The sequence below is a fragment of the Drosophila subpulchrella genome, chromosome 3L, assembly GCF_014743375.2.
Source record: "Drosophila subpulchrella strain 33 F10 #4 breed RU33 chromosome 3L, RU_Dsub_v1.1 Primary Assembly, whole genome shotgun sequence".
In the NCBI taxonomy this organism is placed as follows: domain Eukaryota; kingdom Metazoa; phylum Arthropoda; class Insecta; order Diptera; family Drosophilidae; genus Drosophila; species Drosophila subpulchrella.
The window spans coordinates 13,961,797-13,981,227 of record NC_050612.1 but is presented as its reverse complement, the minus strand read 5'-3'; the positions used below and the strand labels follow the sequence as shown (position 1 = coordinate 13,981,227).

At 42.8% G+C, this 19,431-nt stretch overlaps 4 protein-coding genes across 7 annotated transcripts in view; 2 read left to right on the top strand and 2 right to left on the bottom strand.

The window, feature by feature from the left end:
- LOC119552791 (putative dipeptidase NECHADRAFT_87110) overlaps positions 1 to 19,431 on the top strand; it is a 100,911-nt gene that overhangs the window by 2,796 nt on the left and 78,684 nt on the right. The window lies entirely within an intron of this gene.
- Positions 488 to 10,713, bottom strand: LOC119552792 (T-related protein). Of its 2 annotated transcripts, XM_037862623.1 has the most exons (8): positions 10,539 to 10,710; positions 10,416 to 10,475; positions 5,004 to 5,343; positions 3,012 to 3,132; positions 2,696 to 2,839; positions 1,839 to 2,634; positions 1,017 to 1,401; positions 488 to 938 (listed from the first exon to the last, which is right to left on the bottom strand). In XM_037862623.1, exons 3-8 carry the CDS (start codon positions 5,336 to 5,338, stop codon positions 629 to 631), a joined length of 2,091 nt encoding a protein of 696 aa, XP_037718551.1. In that variant the 5' UTR covers positions 5,339 to 5,343; positions 10,416 to 10,475; positions 10,539 to 10,710; the 3' UTR covers positions 488 to 628. The 2 variants fall into 2 exon arrangements, with proteins under 2 accessions (XP_037718551.1, XP_037718552.1); XM_037862624.1 differs by having other exon boundaries at positions 829 to 970; positions 10,416 to 10,713.
- LOC119552793 (succinate dehydrogenase [ubiquinone] flavoprotein subunit, mitochondrial) lies at positions 13,824 to 16,111 on the top strand. Its single transcript, XM_037862625.1, has one exon. It carries the CDS (start codon positions 14,015 to 14,017, stop codon positions 15,968 to 15,970), a length of 1,956 nt encoding a protein of 651 aa, XP_037718553.1. The 5' UTR covers positions 13,824 to 14,014; the 3' UTR covers positions 15,971 to 16,111.
- Positions 16,319 to 17,173, bottom strand: LOC119552798 (thioredoxin-related transmembrane protein 1). Its single transcript, XM_037862630.1, has one exon. The coding sequence runs from the start codon at positions 17,068 to 17,070 to the stop codon at positions 16,339 to 16,341; it is 732 nt and encodes a 243-aa protein (XP_037718558.1). The 5' UTR covers positions 17,071 to 17,173; the 3' UTR covers positions 16,319 to 16,338.

Below are 19,431 nucleotides of genomic sequence, written 5' to 3'. Positions count from 1 at the left end.
AGCTGCCATTTCAAATACTCCTCGAGTCCCGTTGGCTGACCCCACGCAAACTCAAGACTTTATCTTTTGTTTTACTACGACGTTGCAATGCTGCACTCTGTGGCCCCAGGGCGGTGTGACTTTTATTGTGCAACACCCAGGAACAAACTGCCTGGCAAACTGTTCAAGTCCTGGCAGGAGTCTAGAGCGAGCAAATATTTTAGTAGTAAATATTGCACTCTATTCTAAAACATCCAGATTAGACTCTGGTAAATATTTTATGCATCCAAAAATACGTATTTGTTGATAAGACGAATTAATTCTCTCTGGCTATTTGGTTTAAAATGTACATTTAAGGGTTTTAGAAATTAAATATATAAAATTAGCAAATGCAATTCTATATTTTTGAAAGTATTGTGTTAGCAACCCAGTCCTCTTTCAAAATCAAACTCCTTCCAGTTGTGTACTTTGATTACGACTTTATAGGAGAGTGTTTTACAGCATATATATAATAGATAAGTCTACAATAGGTGCGTTTGCAGTTGGGGGTGCTTTACTAATAGCGTTACTAATGTAGGGCGTTACATCTAATTCGATCGAACATCCTTGGGGTCATGCGTCTAAAGGCTGGGGACTCATCTTCATCCGATCACTGCAGCGTGCTCTGGGGCGGAGTGAGGGGCGTCCAGGTGTCGGCGCTGACGGAAGGGCCTCCATTGACCACGGCGGTGGGCACCGAGACGACCGCAGATCCGCCGGAAACGGAAACGGCGCCCCGCTCCACCGAATGCTCCAGGGATGAGGACTCTATCTTGATGTCGTGGGAGCTCTTCAGCGCGGAACTGGCGCACTCCAGCGTGATGACCGAGCCCTGCTCGTCGCTCGGCTTGTACATGGCCGCCTGGGGATCGTCCAGCGTCTTCGACACCTCCACGGGCTCCAGCGGATGGGTGGCATAGCTGCAAGGCGGGTGGCGGGGAATCATTGATAGCTACGTTAGCGGTAAGAGCGAACAGTTCCCCACCGATTCAACCTACCCGATCTCTAGAGGAATGTACTCCGGCTGGTAGTACGCGGCGGCGGCATTCTGGTACAGTCCGTACTCCGCCCCAGAACCGTTGTGCCACCCACTGGCGGGATAACTCAGCGCCGAGGGTGCATTGAGCACCGCATTCGTGTACAGCTGGTGGGTGGGCGAGGTGGGTGTGGGATGGTACACCTGGTGGGCAGCTGCTCCGTACGATGCTTGCGGAGATCCCGATGCCCCGGCCCCGCCCCCAACGCCCACGCCGGTGCCATAGATGTCCGGTTGGGTCATGTTGTACTGGTGACTGTGCGGCGTCAGGTGGTGGATGGTGTAGCTGGGCGAGGAGGTCGTGTAGCTCGGGGATCCGTTCGTGGGCGACGGCGAGTTGTGGGAGGCTGCAAGTGGACAGGGAAAGTGGTCAATCAGGGGTCATCTCTCTGCCTTTTAAAGATCTCTGAATTTATTACATCAGTATTAAAAGTTTACTAACCAAGAAATGAAAATGGGTGAACTAGTAAATTTAAGATCTATTTTATATTGTTAGAGTAGGCAACCGAAAAAATCTTACAAGGTAAAGATAGTAGTAAAAGAGTCATAATTAATCAATCTTTAATTTTTTACCAAAACACTCTCCAAGAGTATATTACTCCTCGGAACTTAAAGACTTTAAGGAGCACCGTACCTCAAAAGTACACAAGAAACAGTTTGTCATTATATTTCTGTTATTCAAGCTAAAAGGTCACGTAGTTTGAAAGCTAAGGTATAGTACCCTTAGGTTATCAAGCAAGGATACAAGCTAGAACATCTCTTTAACCTCCGCTGGAGTACTCACAGATGTTGCGGCCACTGCACACGTTCATGGGCATGGGTCCTGGAACGCTGGTGGCGTTCCAGTAATTGCCATTGCTTTGCCAGCTGCTGGGGTACGAGAACACGGATGCCGTGGGACTGGCCTCGACCGGCATAAACCCTGATTGGGCGTAGGAACTGCTGAAGCAGCCGGCACTTGAGGCGGAACCCAGTCCGCCAGCGCTGGAGCTGCTCACACTGGTGCTCACAGATCCTGTGGACGAGGAGTGCAGGCTGGTGGGCGTTTGAGGAGCCGACGGTGGCTGGGGCGACGTGGATGAGGCATTCCCTGCACTGCCATTGGATCCGGAACCGGAAACGACCCTGGGTCGACTGTACGGCGTGGTGCGAGTGGGTGCCACACTGCGTCCGGGTAGGGATCTGCCGTAGCGATCGCAACTGGCGCCCGAGGAGGCGCCCACTGATGCGGCCGAGGAAACGCTGGGACAGGAGGTCACCAACCCATGACCCTGGGCGATGGAAAGCGGGGGAGCAGCCACAGCGGCGGCTGCAGTTGTATAATGAGTGGGCGGTGGAATTAACCAGCCGTAGTGGGTGTCATGGGGATACAGCGTATCCGGTCGCTCTTTGGCATCGAGAAAGGCCTTGGCGAAGGGATTGTACTTGATCTTCAGCGAGGTGACCTCTTCGTTCTGATAGGCCGTCACCGCAATGAACTGGGTCTCTGGAAAGGGATAGGTGACCACGTGACGCTGCTCGGAACCCACACGAACCAGATGCACACGTGGTTCATACTTGTGCAATGAGTTAAGCATTATCTGGAAGAGGATTTATAGTTATCTCAAATGTATAAGTTATGGTTTCACAAGCTTTGCCCACCTGTCCATTGCCATTGGTCTTGTTGGTCAGCTTTACTTTGGCAAACGAAATGGGTTCCTTCATCCAATGGGCCCCAAAGTTGGGAGATTCGGGATGTACGTAGATGGGGTTTGAAGGGGGAACCTCCGCCTTGCCACCAGGAACCTGAAAGATGGGATAGATATAATATAAAGTATAAGTGAGTTACATAACATATTGATAGAAAAATACTATAGTAGATAAAGTTAAAGATCTAATATCTTCGATTTCGGTGAATTATCAATCGTTTTTAATAGAGAGTAGAGTATAAATGATTCAGATCAGTCGATAGACTTACCCATTCACCGTTGACGTACTTCCACCGATGTGAGTCGATCTGGACGAACTCCAGGAGGACGGTGTACATGGCGGCGGGATCCAGACCCGAGGCACTGATCTTCACCACGGGGAACATGCGCCTGTTTGTGACAACGGAGATCGCAATTAGCAATTATAACAGTTATATAACAGTCGCCATGCATTCGTAATAGTGGGCAAACAGTGAACGCAAATGGTCAACTGCCACGAATCGTTTACCTTTGCCTTTGGCCCAGACCTAAGGCCCTGAACCCCTAAAACCCCCATCCTAAGTCGGAACCCAAATCTCGAGAGGGAATCGGAGGAGAGAGGAGGGTACGGATTGCGTTGTGGGCAAATATTGGAACGCTCATGCGGGCTCTGTTCCACAACAATTAGTACAAGATGGCGGCTGTTGCCGGGCCACGCTAATTAGCACCTGACCAGGCCAGCAGACCCGACTCTCGGCCCGGTTCCAAGTTCTAAACGCGCGTTTCGCATACTCACACACAGACTCCCCGTACATATGCCCGTAAATTGGTAAATATTTTTAGTTATTTCAACAAATGTTGGCATGTAAATAAACACAGGTAAAGACGTATACAGTGGTCGGCATAAGTATTTTGACAAAATAAAAGTTAAGTATACTCATAACTTGAATTTACTTCTTTTAAACTATAGGCATCAATGGAAAGGTAATTTCAATGCCGTTTGAATGATACAATACATTTCTTTACCCATTCAGTACTTATTGAAAAGGACGAATTTGTGTAAATCAACTTTGAAATTTAAAAAAAAAACTTTTTTCCTCGTCTTGAAAACTTAAATTTTTTGATGCAAAAAGTTTCTTCAAACAAAAATAATAGTAACTGCAAAAAGAATTTTTCAAATATCATTTTGCTTATATTTTTTATGAATTTTTGAAAATGCTTAAAAACAGGCATTTGAGCCATATTTTTGTCTTTTTCATACAAATTTTTTCCGACATTGTCACTTTCAAAAAATCATAAAAAATATAAGCAAAATGATATTTGAAAAATTCTTTTTGCAGTTACTATTATTTTTGTTTGAAGAAACTTTTTGCATCAAAAAATTTAAGTTTTCAAGACGAGGAAAAAAGTTTTTTTTTTAAATTTCAAAGTTGATTTACACAAATTCGTCCTTTTCAATAAGTACTGAATGGGTAAAGAAATGTATTGTATCATTCAAACGGCATTGAAATTACCTTTCCATTGATGCCTATAGTTTACAAGAAGTAAATTCAAGTTATGAGTATACTTAACTTTTATTTTGTCAAAATACTTATGCCGACCACTGTATACATACACTAGGAAAAAATGTATATAAAAGAGTAAGACCATACCTTACTAAGGATATTAAAGATCTTATGAGGATATTTTCAAAAAATAGTTTGGGAAGAGGTATATAGTCCCTAGATATTATAATCTTATAATATTCTAACTGAAATCATAAGTTTATCTTTAACATTTTATTGAAGATGTTCGTAAATATCCCTAGTCTATAATTCAGTACCTCTGTTTTAAGTCCCTATTTTAAAACAGTAGTTTATTAAGAGGAATTAGAATCCTTTGGTTATGGATTTTAAAATACTCGTATTAAATGCGAAATATTTTTTAAAACTTGAAGAATATATTTGTTCTCATAATTCATTTCTGATAATGTATTAAAAGATTACTTCGTTAAACTGTGGACATATCTGTTAATTTATCTTGTTTAATGCAAAAAAACCACGACTTTTATTTGAGTGTATTGTTTTCAAGCTGAACTGGAGAAACGTTAACGCTTCATTATGACTTCCAAACGGCGAGCAGCGAGATGAAAACCATGGAAAACCGATGCAGCAAAAACAAAAGCGCAAAACCTCATTGCCAATTTGCATAGGAAAACAAAATGCGCCGCCATCGCCATTTAACACATTCGAATTTCGAACATCCCAGAGCCCCCATCTCCCAGCAAAATTTGAATCACTTACCTGCCGTTCTTGGTGACGATCATCTCGTTGGTGAGATTCTGGAACCGCAGCCAAAGTTCCCGATCGTCCAGGGAAATGCGCAGATTGCGGTCCAGTTCATTGGGACTGCCAGCTCCGCCGACCACGCGGTGTCCGCCATTTCCGGATGCGCTGGAACCGCCCGCGGTCACCGCCACCACGCCCCCCAATCCAACGTGACCATGCCCGTGTCCATTGTGGGTCACATGCTGTGGTGAACCACTGCCACCAGTTCCACCACCGCCTCCTCCTCCCGACAAATTGCCACTGAGTCCGGTTGTTGGATCCACGGCGGACAAGATGTGCGATGTGGTCATGTCCGCTGCAAGGCACAGAAAGAATATTTCATCAATTTTTAAGTTCGAAACTAAAGAATCCATTTAAAGATGTTTTTAAAAAAATTTCGAAACTCATTTGGGAATGAATAACTTATATATTAACTTAAATATATATGCTAGGATTAAAACAAATGTTTTTTATCTAACTCATTATAGGCTTAACGCCTTATAAAACTAATAAGGCTTTTGCCCAGAGGATTGGAAAACTGTAGACAGCCTTGAATATGACACAGCCAATTTTTACTCATTACACTGATTTTTTATATTTATTAATATCCTAATTATACCCTTGCAGAGGGTATATTGATTTCAGTCAGAAGTTTGCAACGCAGTGAAGGAGACGTTTCCGACCCCATAAAGTATATATATTGTGTTTTTAAATTTAATAATTATAGCTGCAAGGGTATATAGGCTTCGGCTTGCCGAAGCTAACTTCCTTTCTTGTTTTTAAATTGGAAAAACTCTTATTTTATTGTTTTTATATACCCAACTCATTACCAAATAAAAGTATCTAGAAACTTTCTTCTATCTATCTGGTAATCAGTGCAGGGCAAAGAGTATTATTTAAAACAGTTTGCTCATATAGTATTTGATGCTGCGAAATAAACATTATTTGCGTTAATCAATTAACTGAGAAAACCTATTGGGTTATACAAATTTAAATAATTTCATTGGTATTCTTTAGGCTACCTTTAAATATAAAGAGGGTTCTAAAAATACAAGACATAATGTCACGATCAAAGATTGCATTACATTAGTTTTATATTCCCAGACTCATCCGATCGATCGGGATACCAGAAAACATTATTTTCCGTACGACTTGGAATACAATCGTGGCCGTGGTCAGTGTGCCTGGGCATTACATCAAAGCAATATCAACCGGCTGGCCGACGAAGTGTCGGCTTTATGCGTTTACAGCACTGTCCCAGGAGCATTAGAAGAATGCTCGTCCAGCTCTCTTGTCGGCTTTTAATTATATTGCACACTTTAGCCATGCCTGGGATTTTGTCTGCGAGTGGGTCTGTCGGGGATTGGGAATGGGAACGGGAATGGGAATGGTACTGGGATTGAGGCTGAGTCGACTGAGATGCTGGCTGGCCATAAACAACGGGCACCCTTTTTATTTATGGCCGCGGCAACAAACACCTCTGTTTTGCGTCGGGGTCGGGCCAGGGTCATTTGTTCGGTTCGGATGCTCGAAAAACCCCTCAGATGTGCCGGTTCGGGTGATGTCTAAATTCTGGGGCCCCGTCCACCGAAAGTGTTTCTCGCAATGTTTTGTAATCATAAATTAACAAAATGTATTAATTGTTTTGTTTGTTTTTATTGGGCCACCAATTGGAGGCCAAGTGCCGCCGTCTAGGATTCATTTTATGGAATCGTTCCCAAATACCTAAGACTGATTGCTCTTTCTTCTTGCATCCACATTTGATTTATTGGAAATGTCTTTGCCCATCTTCCATCATAAAATGGCAATACCCGAATGTGGTTGAATGTCTTTTGTATTTGTCAACCATTTAATTTGATGGTGTCAGGCGAACAGGTTTTTTCTCAGGTTTTAGGTTCTAAACTCTGCAATTAATCATAAGATACACGTGTTTGTGCCTCTGGAGGCTTCTAAAGTTTGATGGGCAAATCAATCAAAGAGGGGCTTTAGAAATCATTAATACGTTTCACATTTTATGTGGGATACGAAATTATTTTAAAAGGTCATAATCTCTCTCTTTACACTCTCTTAGGTTTTTCTTATATCTACATCGCTATCAGTTTCTCAATGTTCATACGAAACAATTTATTAATATGTATGAAATTCTAGGGTTTGTTTATTGTGCGATTATGCAAGTTAATAGAACTTTTAGGCCTTATGACCCATATGTATCCCATCCTTTCATCTACCACCCCTATGGTGCACCCAATTAAAAGTTTTAAATTGATTTCAATCAGTTGAGCTTAAAAGTTCAAGCACTTTAGCCGGTTATTGGAAAGTTATACTCTGTTTATGGATTTTCAAAGGTTTCCGTTTTCCCAGCTCGTGTTCGCACCGCATTATCCTAATTTTCACGCGATTTCTGGCGCGTTTTTCTCATGTGCCCAATAGACGACATCATAAAAATTCACTCTTCATGACGGTGCCGCCGATGTCGATGCCGATGGTTCCCCACACGGCTCAACCCATCCCATGGCCGTGTTTGTGTTCCACATCGATCCGCACCACCTCGCCACTCCACACCACACTTTTGGGATCCCAGGCTACGTCGTCTCCATCACTAAGCTTAATGAAAAGCTGTTTTTGTATGTTGTCTCCTCATCAGAGGAAGCGTGTGTGACTGTTTGCCCATGTGTATATAGTATATGGTATATACTTTGACTTTTGATGGCAGCCATGACGGGTTTCGGTTTGGTCTTTGCATTGGACTCTTTCCCCATCCGCTTTGTTGTTGGCTTTGTTGATTTTTGAATCATTTCGTGACTTTGATATTTACTCAGACGCTTTGAGAGGTTTTTTTACGTATGAAAAATGCGCGCTATTCGAAATCGAACCGAACCTTTTGTAATATGGCGCTTACGTACTCAAAGTACACGTACTAATGGTCGTCCATGAATGCCCATTCGGCAAATCTCAGATACATTTGATTTCTTTTGGCTTACAATTTTTGAATGAGGTGCCGTCCGCCTGCTTAAAAATACCAAATACATTTCGTAAATCACAGACCAACCACAACGACACTTCAAATTAGCAGTATATTTGCTGAATTTTATTATGGCAGTTGAATTTAATTGGATGCACAACAAATTTACTATTTCTTTTGTGTGCTCCTATTTAAATGGCTTTTAAAAAGGTTTTTTTTATAAGCTTATTGAATATGTGAATAAATTATAGCTGCAAGCATCGTCAATTTATTTTAACACCACCATTTATACGCTTAATAAAATTATCAGAAATTTGTGCATACAATTAATTATCAAACTCTGCTTTGATAATAGTATGTAAAGAAAATTCTTATTAAATTAGTTTTTCTAAGATATCAAAGGCTTCACGTTTTTCAATATTATTTAATAAATCAGTCTTACTTTAATCTTAAATTCCTTGTTTATTCCCTTTATTATAACTGAGCTAACGAAGCAATGACCGCTAGCTCCCTTTAAAAAATCGCTCACGTGTAATATTATTTTTATTTATTTGCCACGCAAATCGATTTATCTACTCCGATTCGCACTTTGCTGAAAAGGACTACATTTCGCACCTGCTCAGGTGCTCAGGATGCTGGCGGGTGGCACCCATGACAAGTTGCTGGTAGCCCGGCGGAGGCGATTAAACCAAATTTGCTAAATTTCACACACCACTTCGCATGAAAATAAACCGAATTTAAATTTAGACTCCGCGGGGGCGTACTTAAATCGAGCCTCCGAACGAAGGGAAATGGCAGCGAAGTAGGGTAATTTCGATGCCGAATTTCCGGAGGACGATGTCAAAGGTCGCTCCTTGAGGAAAGAGGAAGTGACTTGATTTTGTTCCCTTATAATTGGGGCGTTGTGGGCGTGGGTTTACTATATACAACCCGATTGTCACACTTTTGTTTTCTGCACTCCACGGCACACTGATAGGCGCACTTTATGAGCGGCGTACTAAAATTTTGTACAAACTGTAATTAATTAGTAAGCATTTGTCAAGTACTAAACGATCTGCGGGGGCTGAAGAGGGGGGGAGGGGGTTCCTTCTGGTCTGTTTATGGGCATCTTTGATTTGCATTTAATAGGATAATTTTCACATGCGTCGTAATTGGCTGGCCGTTCGATCGATCGATCAGTCGGTGTTTTTGGCAATCCACCTCTAAAGTCTGCGTTGAAATTCTTATGTCCCCACTAATTTGCGTGTGAACATCTGCCACGCCCACGGCCACTGAGATGGCTCCTCCCGCCCCCCTCTCGGCTGCTGTTTTATGTCATTAGAGGTATTATTAGGATCGTTAATGGGGGATTTTGTCACTTGCCCGCTGGATTTCGGGCGGCTCGTCAACACTTTTTTTTGGCCAAGTGTCAAAAAGTGTCTGTTGGGTGGTTTTGTTTGGTTTCGGCATTTGATTTTCACACGTTCGTTTAAATAGGTTTGCCAATTTGCTATTTGATTACGTTTATGGTCATATGTCACACAGGGGAATAAACACTGACATTTTATGATCTCGCAACTCTGCATTCGGGATGGCGAGTATAAATGGTGATGTGCACTTTTTGGGCGCCATCTGTGTTTTGGGGTCAATGGCTCAGATTGCGCATCGATGTGGGTTAAATTCGATGTCATTTCGCAACTTGGGATATGGGATATCGCAAAATTGTATACTCAACATAATAAAAAATTCGAATTTTTAGCATATTCCATAATTTTAATATTTAGTTTGCCGACGGGGTGCTTTTATGAGAAAGGTTCCTATAATCGGTTAATAGACAGATTTTCTGGAGATAAGGAATATAATTTATTACATTTGGCATCCATAAGGTGAACAAAATCGTGCATAGTAAATGTAATATTGTGTTTGTGGAAGTTATTTTTAAAAAAATGCAAACATCTCACAAACGGTCATTCAAATCAGATAGTTCAGTATTTTACGCATGCGCGGATCCACGGGGGGAATATAGGAATACATAAATAATATGTATTTTATTCCAAATTTTTGATTTCTACTCATCACATTTTTTTTATATTCCCCCACAACCAAATTTTGGAGCTTCCACCTATATTACGTATCTTATTTTTGAAAGGTATTGCTTTGCAGAGTTTTTTTTTTTAAGGATTAAAAAACAAAGCTTAATGATCATTTTAAAAATTTCAATATACTTCCATAAAAAAGTATAAATATTCATAGACAATCGAATTAATTTTGCATACTTCTTTGAGGAGACTTGTAGACGTTAAGTAAAAGTTTTGGTTTTTCATATTTAAAATTCAGTATTTTCTAACGAATTAATTTTTGTATCCCTATTTTTTCGGTCTTTAGATCTCTTATGACTTTTAAGTTTACAATTTCTAATCAAAGGACTAACGTTCAGATAAACTTACAAATTTGGAAAACTTCTCCGCGCCGTAAATCGGCGTTCTCGATATAATCCAGTGGGAAACCTGCGCGTAACGATGGGTTCTTTTTTATTTAAGTTTAGTTAGGAATACGTCCAAATCACGCACTTTTATAACACTTGGGCTCACTTAACAAGGGGTCACGTCGCGAATCACTAAGCTCGAAATGGATCAGATGAAAGGAGGAAGGTACAGCCGCGAACCGCGTGCCTTTATTTTTCAGGTTTCTGAAGTCTTTCGATTCGAATCGAGTTCCGAGTTGTGCGCTGCCGCCGATCGTGTGTTTGCGTTGCCACCGTTCCCGAGCTAATGATCAACGGTCGGTGCTAATTTTTTCAACCATCACAAGCCGCGCTTTCGGGGCCTCTATTTCTCATTTCTCGTCTTTGGCCGACATCGTTGTTGTTTTGGCCCGTGATGGCCGGCTAGCGCAACTCGTTCCCATATGGCCGTCCCGTTCTGTCCCGATCTGTGATCGGTTAACGCTCGGTTAGGCCACACCCTCTAACAGGTAAGACCGCGGCGGTATCTCGCCTCTCGCTCGCTCCACCGGCGGGTCAGTCTGCGGCCATCGCTTGGGAACCGGCCACAGGTAAGGATCGTTTAGGTGGGTCGGATCGTTCGGGGCGAGCACACCTCCCAGAACTGGAGCCCAAGTCCTGGGCGGGAATCTCACGGCCCCTGCTGTAGACCCCGTGGATAATCGTTCAGCATTGCATGCGCCAAAAATTAAGTGAAACGTGTTTCAGTCGCTCAAAATCTTGGCACAGAGAAAAAAGTATCTTGACTTTTGATCGTAGCCTGTGATGTTTATAATATCTTCGTTATGATCTCTATGATCTTAAAATTCACAAGTATCATTGTTTGGTTTTTTGATAAATACTTAACATTTTTACAAGGGCAGGTTAAAACAAAACCAGCAATACTTGTAATAACAATAATTATATTTTAACCTTATTAATATTTTGTATTGGATCCATTTGGGTTACAATGTATTCTTATTTTATAAATTATCCTAATGTGTCTCAGGAACTATACAATTTCTCTGTGTTAAAAAAAGAAAGAAACATCATTCCATATGTATATGTACTATTATTATTGAAACCACAAAGCCTGTACCAGTTTCAGAGGGCTGACACTCTAGATTTTCTATCGGAACCTGATTGAAAAGGGTTCTAAGGCATCTGTAGATCAAAGACAATGATGGATATGTTAAACCGATGAGTACTTTTTTTCAGTGTGAATGAGTCTGGATTTGCTTTCCGTCGATGCCCGTCCGCTGTCCATTGTCCGCCGCAGACTTGCTTTGATTTGTTTAGACGCTCGTTTCATGTTTTGTTTGCGCAACCAATTAAAACTTTGTATTTTTTCCATGGGGTCTGTTTGCAGTCCGAAACGGGTTTGCGATCCAACACTCTTTTTTTTTAGGTAAAATTTTCAGCTGAATTTCGAGTTGTAAACATTTGACTCTGTGCGTCAATTTGTGTATGTGGCCAAAATACAAGTTGGCCCGGGGCGGAGTTGCTGGCTTTTTGGGGCGGTGCGTGACCGCACTTGGCAAACGAGATTTGCCGTCAAAATTAGAGCGAAGCGGGATCGAGTGTCTCTTTGATATGGGATATCGTAGTCAGGGATAACTGAGTATATTAAAACTCATTTTAAACAAATATTTGTATCACTTAGCATATTTGTAAATTAAATTCCCCAGTTTCTAAGCTTGTTTTTAAGCAGTTTTTTATTAAGCCTTTTTTTTAATTTACAGCTCAAATTTTATTCTGATAATAATTTCTGGGTGATCTTAATAACGGTTTATTAGAGACAACAAATATCTAAAAATATATATTTAAATTAACCATGCAATATAGCCTTAATTTAAGTGCTAACTTAAATAAATATAATAAAAGGCGAAGAACTGTTTGCTTGGCTGCAGTATAACCCGATTCATTGAACGTTTGCTGAGTTGTTTCAAATTCGTAGATTATGAGCAACAATGCGGCAACTATTTATAGCTTTTCCGTGATTTTTTAAGATCACGCGCCTCTTGCAGTCGCCGACTGAATTTCAGAGTGGATCCCATCTCGGGCTCGCATTTTAGTCGGTTCCAAGTCATCGCCGCGTGTCAATGGACCTACCGACTTTATCGGGGGGCTGGGAACGGAACGGATGGGTCGAAAAGTTGGGCCGAAAGACAAACAGCTAGCGGGCATCGATGGCCATTAGTTTAAGGTCTGCCACGGCAACCCGTCGGGGGTAAATGAGAAAAATCAACAGACCAAGGGAACTCAATAAAATAGACGATGGCAGATGAAAATGGAGGGGAGGCCAGAGAGTTGGCTAATGTAGGAATGTATCTGACGGATGGAGATGGTCGAGTGACGGATGTCTGGCTACCTATGACATACCATAGTCATTCATTAAAGGTGCCGCTGGTTTTCATTAAGAATCCGTGCGGAGGAGTACGCGGAAATGCGGCACAACCCTCCGTGATCCTTCGATAACGATCCTCAACCCTTTCGAGGACGAGAGCGTCCTTGCCCTAAATATTCACCGCACGGCATTGTAGCCGCTTTATGGCCAATCCTTTCTGCTTGTGTGTTTGCAAACAATTCGATTTTATGGCCGCCTAAGCGAATTTCCCCGCCTCAATTAGGCTGAGGTTGTAAACTCATAAAACAAACACGCGAGAGTGCGAACGCGGAGCAAGCAGCCGGCAAAAAATAAAGGAAGAAAACGGGGCTGGCATTCCGTTTGCACAGGATACGCGCAAATACGTATGTCCTTTTTGGACGCAATTAGCCGCCGGGAAAATCCCAGTCCATTCCGATACGATACGATATCGATCCCAGAGCACAAACCCAGCGATCGAGTTCGTGTTCCAAGTCTTTCGTTCGCCATTCTTGTCTTTCCGCCCATGGGTTCGCCCCTTTCGAGTCTGTTTGCTCGAACCCAGTCCCAGTCCCTATCCCAAAACCAATCCCAAACCCAGACCCAAACCCGAAACCCAGACTCATTTACATATTGCTCGTTCTCTGCTGTTTTCGCTGCGCTTAAGTATGTTTGTCCGGTCCGTTCTCACCGTGTTTGCTTTGGGCCATCTTTTACCATATCGACCATCTCGAACATATCGACCTGTTTGCCGCTTGTCTACTTCTTGCTCTGCGATGCCGCTGCAGGATTTTCGTGGAAATTTTTAGCTTTAACGAGCTATAAACTTGAAAATGGCGTGACTTGGTAAACAATGGATGGAGATTGGATCTCATAGTCCTAAAAAAAAGGGTTCGTTAACGTAAATATAATACATCATCGTCGTTGTCTGAATCAAGTTCTTTACTTTATACGTACTTTATACGGAAAAATATAATAATATCAAGCAACTTTGGTGTGCAATATCAAAAAATTCACTTTGATTTTGGGGAACAAAATATTACCTATTGATTGAGAGAATTGCTTTAAAGCCAATCTAAGAAATACCTCTGCGATAGTCGAATCGTCATTGTGTTTTCCATCCCAACTCGAATACACCTAGAACATTACGACGCAAAACTAGATCTAGTCGGGCAGAAAGACCAGGAGCTCCACGAAATATGAATCGGCTGTTTGTCAAAAGGGCCGCCTGCCCCATCATCAAAACCCTCCTCGGTTCCAGGGTGAGTCGCCTGTTTGGAGTGACCTGCGTGAGGTATTCCAGTTGCAAGGACGAGTATGCCCTAACCGATCACAAGTACGATGCGATTGTGATTGGAGCTGGTGGAGCGGGAATGCGGGCTGGATTTGGGCTGGCGGAGAAGGGCTTCAAGACGGCCATGATATCGAAGCTCTTTCCCACCCGATCGCACACGGTGGCTGCCCAGGGCGGAGTGAATGCGGCCCTCTCGAACATGGACAAGGACGACTGGAAATATCATTTCTACGACACGGTCAAGGGCAGCGATTGGCTGGGTGACCAGAATGCGATCCACTACATGTGCCGGGAGGCGGAGAAGGCGGTGCTCGAGTTGGACATGTACGGGATGCCCTTCTCCAGGACACGCGAAGGCAAGATCTACCAGCGACCCTTTGGAGGTCAGACCCTGGAATACGGCAAGGGCGGTGTGGCCAAGAGGGCGTGCGCATGCGCAGATCGTACGGGCCATGCCCTCATCCATACTCTCTATGGACAGACCCTCAAGTACGCCGATAACTGTCACTATTTCATAGACTACTTCGTCCTGGATTTGATCATGTCCCATGGCAAATGTGTGGGCTGCCTGGCCTGGAAACTGGATGATGGCACCTTCCATCGCTTTCTGGCCAAAAACACAGTGGTGGCCGCCGGCGGTTGTGGTCGGGTTTATTTCTCCACCACCTCTGGACACACATGCACTGGCGATGGCAATGCCTGGGTGTCCCGCCAGGAGCTTCCCCTCATGGACATGGAGTTTGTGCAGTTCCATCCCACTGGCATCTATGGAGCAGGATGCCTGATCACCGAGGGAGTTCGTGGGGAGGGCGGCTTCTTCCTGAACTCCAAGGGAGAACGCTTCATGGAGCGCTACGCCCCGAAGGCCAAGGATCTGGCCTCCAGGGATGTGGTGGCGCGGGCCATGACCATGGAGGTCCTGGCCGGCAATGGTTGCGGCCCTCTTAAGGATCATGTGCACCTCCAACTTCACCACATCGACGCGAAGGTTATTAGGCAGCGTCTGCCGGGCATTTTGGTCACTGCCAAGATCTTTGCCAAGGTGGATGTTACTAAGGAACCGGTGCCGGTTCTACCAACTGTCCACTACAACATGGGAGGAATACCAACGGATCACAGGGGACGGGTGATCACTATGGACGAGAATGGCCAGGAGCAGGTGGTCGAGGGGCTGTACTCGTGCGGGGAGACATCCTGTGCCTCGGTGCACGGCGCCAATCGGTTGGGTGCCAACTCCCTGCTGGATTTGATCATTTTCGGACGGGTCTGTGCCCTGGACATCGCCGAGAACAGCTGTCCGGGGGACAAGCCGCCCGAGGTGGGGGACAAGGCCACGGAGAAGTCGCTGGAGAACTTCAAGTGTCTGCGCAGCGCCAAGGGATGCACTCCGACGGCCGTGCTGAGGATGGAACTGCAGAGGACCATGACCAAACATGCGGCAGTCTTCCGGGATGGGAAGCTCCTCAAGGAGGGTCTCCTGAAGGTGGCCGAGCTGTGTGAGCAGTTCAAGGACATTAAGATTACCGATCGCACTCTGGTGTGGAACACCGACCTGGTCGAGACCTTGGAACTACAGAATATGCTGGCCAATGCGGTGCACATCATTACGGCCATGGAGAATCGCAAGGAGTCGAGGGGATCCCATGCTCGCGAGGATTTCAAGAAGCGCGTGGATGAACTGGACTATGGAGCACCCATGGCCGGGCAGAAAAAGAAGCCAATGGAGGAGCACTGGCGCAAGCACACCATGACCTTTGCCCTGGGCAACAAGGGTTGTGCCTCGATCAAATACCGTCCGGTGGTGGACAACACTTTGGATGACTCGGTGGCCTCCATTCCTCCAGCTCCTCGTGTATACTGATTACGGGAGTCAGTACCAGGTTTATTTTATCTCTATGAACATGATCTTAATATTAATGTAGAAAATGACTGTCCTCAAATAAAGTAATATATCTGTAACGGGGGTGACACATAAATCTCTCAGCCTCTCTCAGATTTCTGTGTCACCCCCGTTCGTGATATTCCCCGTGTTACAAATTATATTAATTATTATTATTATTATTATTACGGGAGCTATATGTTCGCAACCATGTTCTCATGATAAATTTGTAAAATATTTATTTTACATATACACTTGAAAAAAACTGAATAAATTACCATAGTTAAAAGATATATATTTTATTTTATCAACGTTATTAAATGTGTGATATTTGTATAATTTTCAGATGTCTAATTTATATAGGGAGTTAACTGGTAGTGCATTATTTTTGATTGATGATATTTGAAAATAATTTTCATGATTAAAAGCCTCAAGACATATATGGTTAGAATGACAATATTCAGTACGCTGATAAACAACAAATTAAGGACAATGTTGGCCAGCAAAATGTTTTGACCAACAAGTCCAGAACGCAGTAAAGTGACAAGCGTATTGAAAGCAAAAACGGAAAAATTTGTAAATAAGGAAGTTGGGTGTCTCCAAAACGGCATTGTGGGAATCTCCACCCATTCACGCAGATGCAGGAGATCGCGGAAGGATATCAGGTCTTGTTTAGCATTCAATTTTCGAAAGTCCCCTTCCATCACATGATATATGGTCTCATCGGTAAAGGCGGAGAATCGTCTTTGCATAGTCGAAAGCTTGGAGAGATCGCAAAAGGCCAGTCCAACATCGAGGCAACCCATAGAAGTGGTAGCCAAATTATATAAGCTCCTTTTTAGATCCTTGCACTTCGGCTCCCGTTGCGAACAGATTATCACCAGCCACTCGCCGGTTAGCACCTCCATCCAGTTAATCTCATCGATCATGGTAATTGATCCCCTGCCATTTTCGCCTGTCAAATCGGTTGATTCTGATCTTCTGTACCGGGGACAGAGTCCTGTAGTAATGGAGTTATCGGTTTCGTGAAACGGCATCATGGACCCGGAGGCCAGTAGAATCAGCAGAAACTTCGAATTCATTATGTAAACTCAAAGGAATTTTCAATTTTTCGATTATATATCTTTTTGTTTTGTGCGTTATAGTGACAGTAATGTAAAAGTATGGATAGGTATCTGATATGGATAAGACTAAAAGTCTACTAAGTCATTCCCAATTGAGAAAAGGATTACTGTTGAATTTTCAATCAGATGCGACTAGATTTTAAATGGTTCATGTCTAAAAACAAATTTAATTTTAAAATTAATAACGCATACTGGAATGTGCTAATAAAATGTTACAGGGTGACCATGTCACAAAGTGACCACAAACAAGGTGACCATAAACAACTGGCCATGACAACTCTGGCTTAGAATAATTCACCGGTCTCAGGGTAGTGGAACTGCTAAAACTTCCGCCACTTGCATTTGATTGGAACTGTTTATAAAATCCTGACCAAATAAACACTCTAATGGGTTATTTTTTACTTTGCGATTACACCAGTTGATCGAGGAGTACAGTTGCCACCGCAGAGCACTAACAGGTCATTAGCATCAGATTCAGATAGCCATCAGTGTAACTCGATTACTGGTGCTTTTCCAGAGCGACTGTGCCGATGTCTGAGTGTAAATAATTGCCCGCAACAGGAATAAGTTGTAGGTTATGCGAGGAATGCTCAATGCAGGATCCGATGGGTGGACCTACCCTAATGACCACAATAAATTATTTTCATTTAGGGGCATTTAGCATAGAGAAAAAGCCGAGTGCCTGGTAAAGAAATAATTTATAGCTGTTGAAAACTTAACATGTTCATTTGGCCACATGTGTGTGCGTGGAGCGGGGAAAGTGGAAAAGTGGGAAAATGTGGGAAATTGTTGGGGTGTGTGGGTCCAATAATAATGGCGCTTGTTAAGGCTTATGAGTAAATGTTTGTGTGTGCCTGTGTGGGACAGCAAATGAAAGGCCAACCGAACAGGGCCACACGAATACTTTGCCAGGACACATCCAGCCACCCCAGCCCCCCTTCAACCCTCTCCCAGAACACCAAGGACATGCCCCAACTATTTGGTATGTATTTCGTGTGCCACTGTGGATACAATTGTTGCTGTTTCATATGGTTTTGCTGCTGGGCGGCTGCCACCGACAGAAAAATTACAGTTGCATACACATTTGCCTCTGTTAAATTGTCCCACAACCAATACAAAGTGACCTTTTCATTTATTTTTATGATGGCCCCTCCCCTTCGAGCCATTTCCCATTTACCCGCCCAGTCGCCCATTCTTGGCCATAAAAAATAGTTCGCTCGATTCAACTTTCCTGCGGCAACAAATGTTGGTAACTACGACCCAAAGAGGATTTCTGGTAGCTGGATAAAGTGTGTTTTCTTTTTTTGAATTTGTTTATTTCAGACTGGGCCTAATGGAAGGGAAATCTGTTTGCCCATTTAGTATTATATCTGTGCCTGATGAAGGATTTTTCGTTCATGATGCTTACTCTGCATGCCATTTTCATCATTTACCTTCTACATTTGAAATTGCCATATTTTCCCTTCCATAATTGGCTTCTTAAAGTAGTATTATAAGTATTTATTCGCGTGGGTGCAAAACTTAAAACTGTCCTCACAACTTTGTTGATATCTATTCAACGCAAAACTTTCTTTTTTGCTGCTTATAGTATTAGGGGAAAGTTTGTGGTACTTCGTTAAAGTTCTAGTTTCAAATAGTTCAGCTGAAGCCCTCTATTAAATCATAATGTGAACTTAAACGCATTAAAGAAGAAGGGCATTTTGCATCTTCACTTAAATAAATATTCAGTTTATATTTATTTAATATTAAAACCAACTTTTGCTTTCATGGAAACTAACTTTTGAGTGCAATAAAGAGATGAAACTTTTTGGGGCATATGGGTTTTTGATAAGAACGTGTTTGTATTTCTTTTGTTACTTGTTTTTTTTTATCAAATTATTTATGTGTCCCATTTAATATCGGTCAGTACACTAACCTATATTTATTAATTTCTAATTTGATATTATTTAATCCGTTTTCAAGCGACGGCTGGGGGCAATCTATCTTGTGGCTCTCCAATGTCTTTACTTTGCCGTTCTGCTCTTTAGTTTCCCCTTTTGGATTTTACTCGCTGCAGAGGATGATAGCAAGTTTGCCGAAACTCTCGAAGTTGATTCTGCACTTCATCGGAAAACAAAACAAAATGTTTCAGTTTAAGCTTTTACCCAATCACTCCAGCTTGTGAACGAGTACAGTGCACTTGCCCCGCAGGAAGATGGAGTACGAAAATTGAATGTGCTATACAAGGCACTGAGAAAAAAAATTGCTTAAATGCGATGAAAAATGTTTAAAAATCCTTAATTATGTTAAATTTTGGAGTGAAACTTGAAGGTTTTTCGT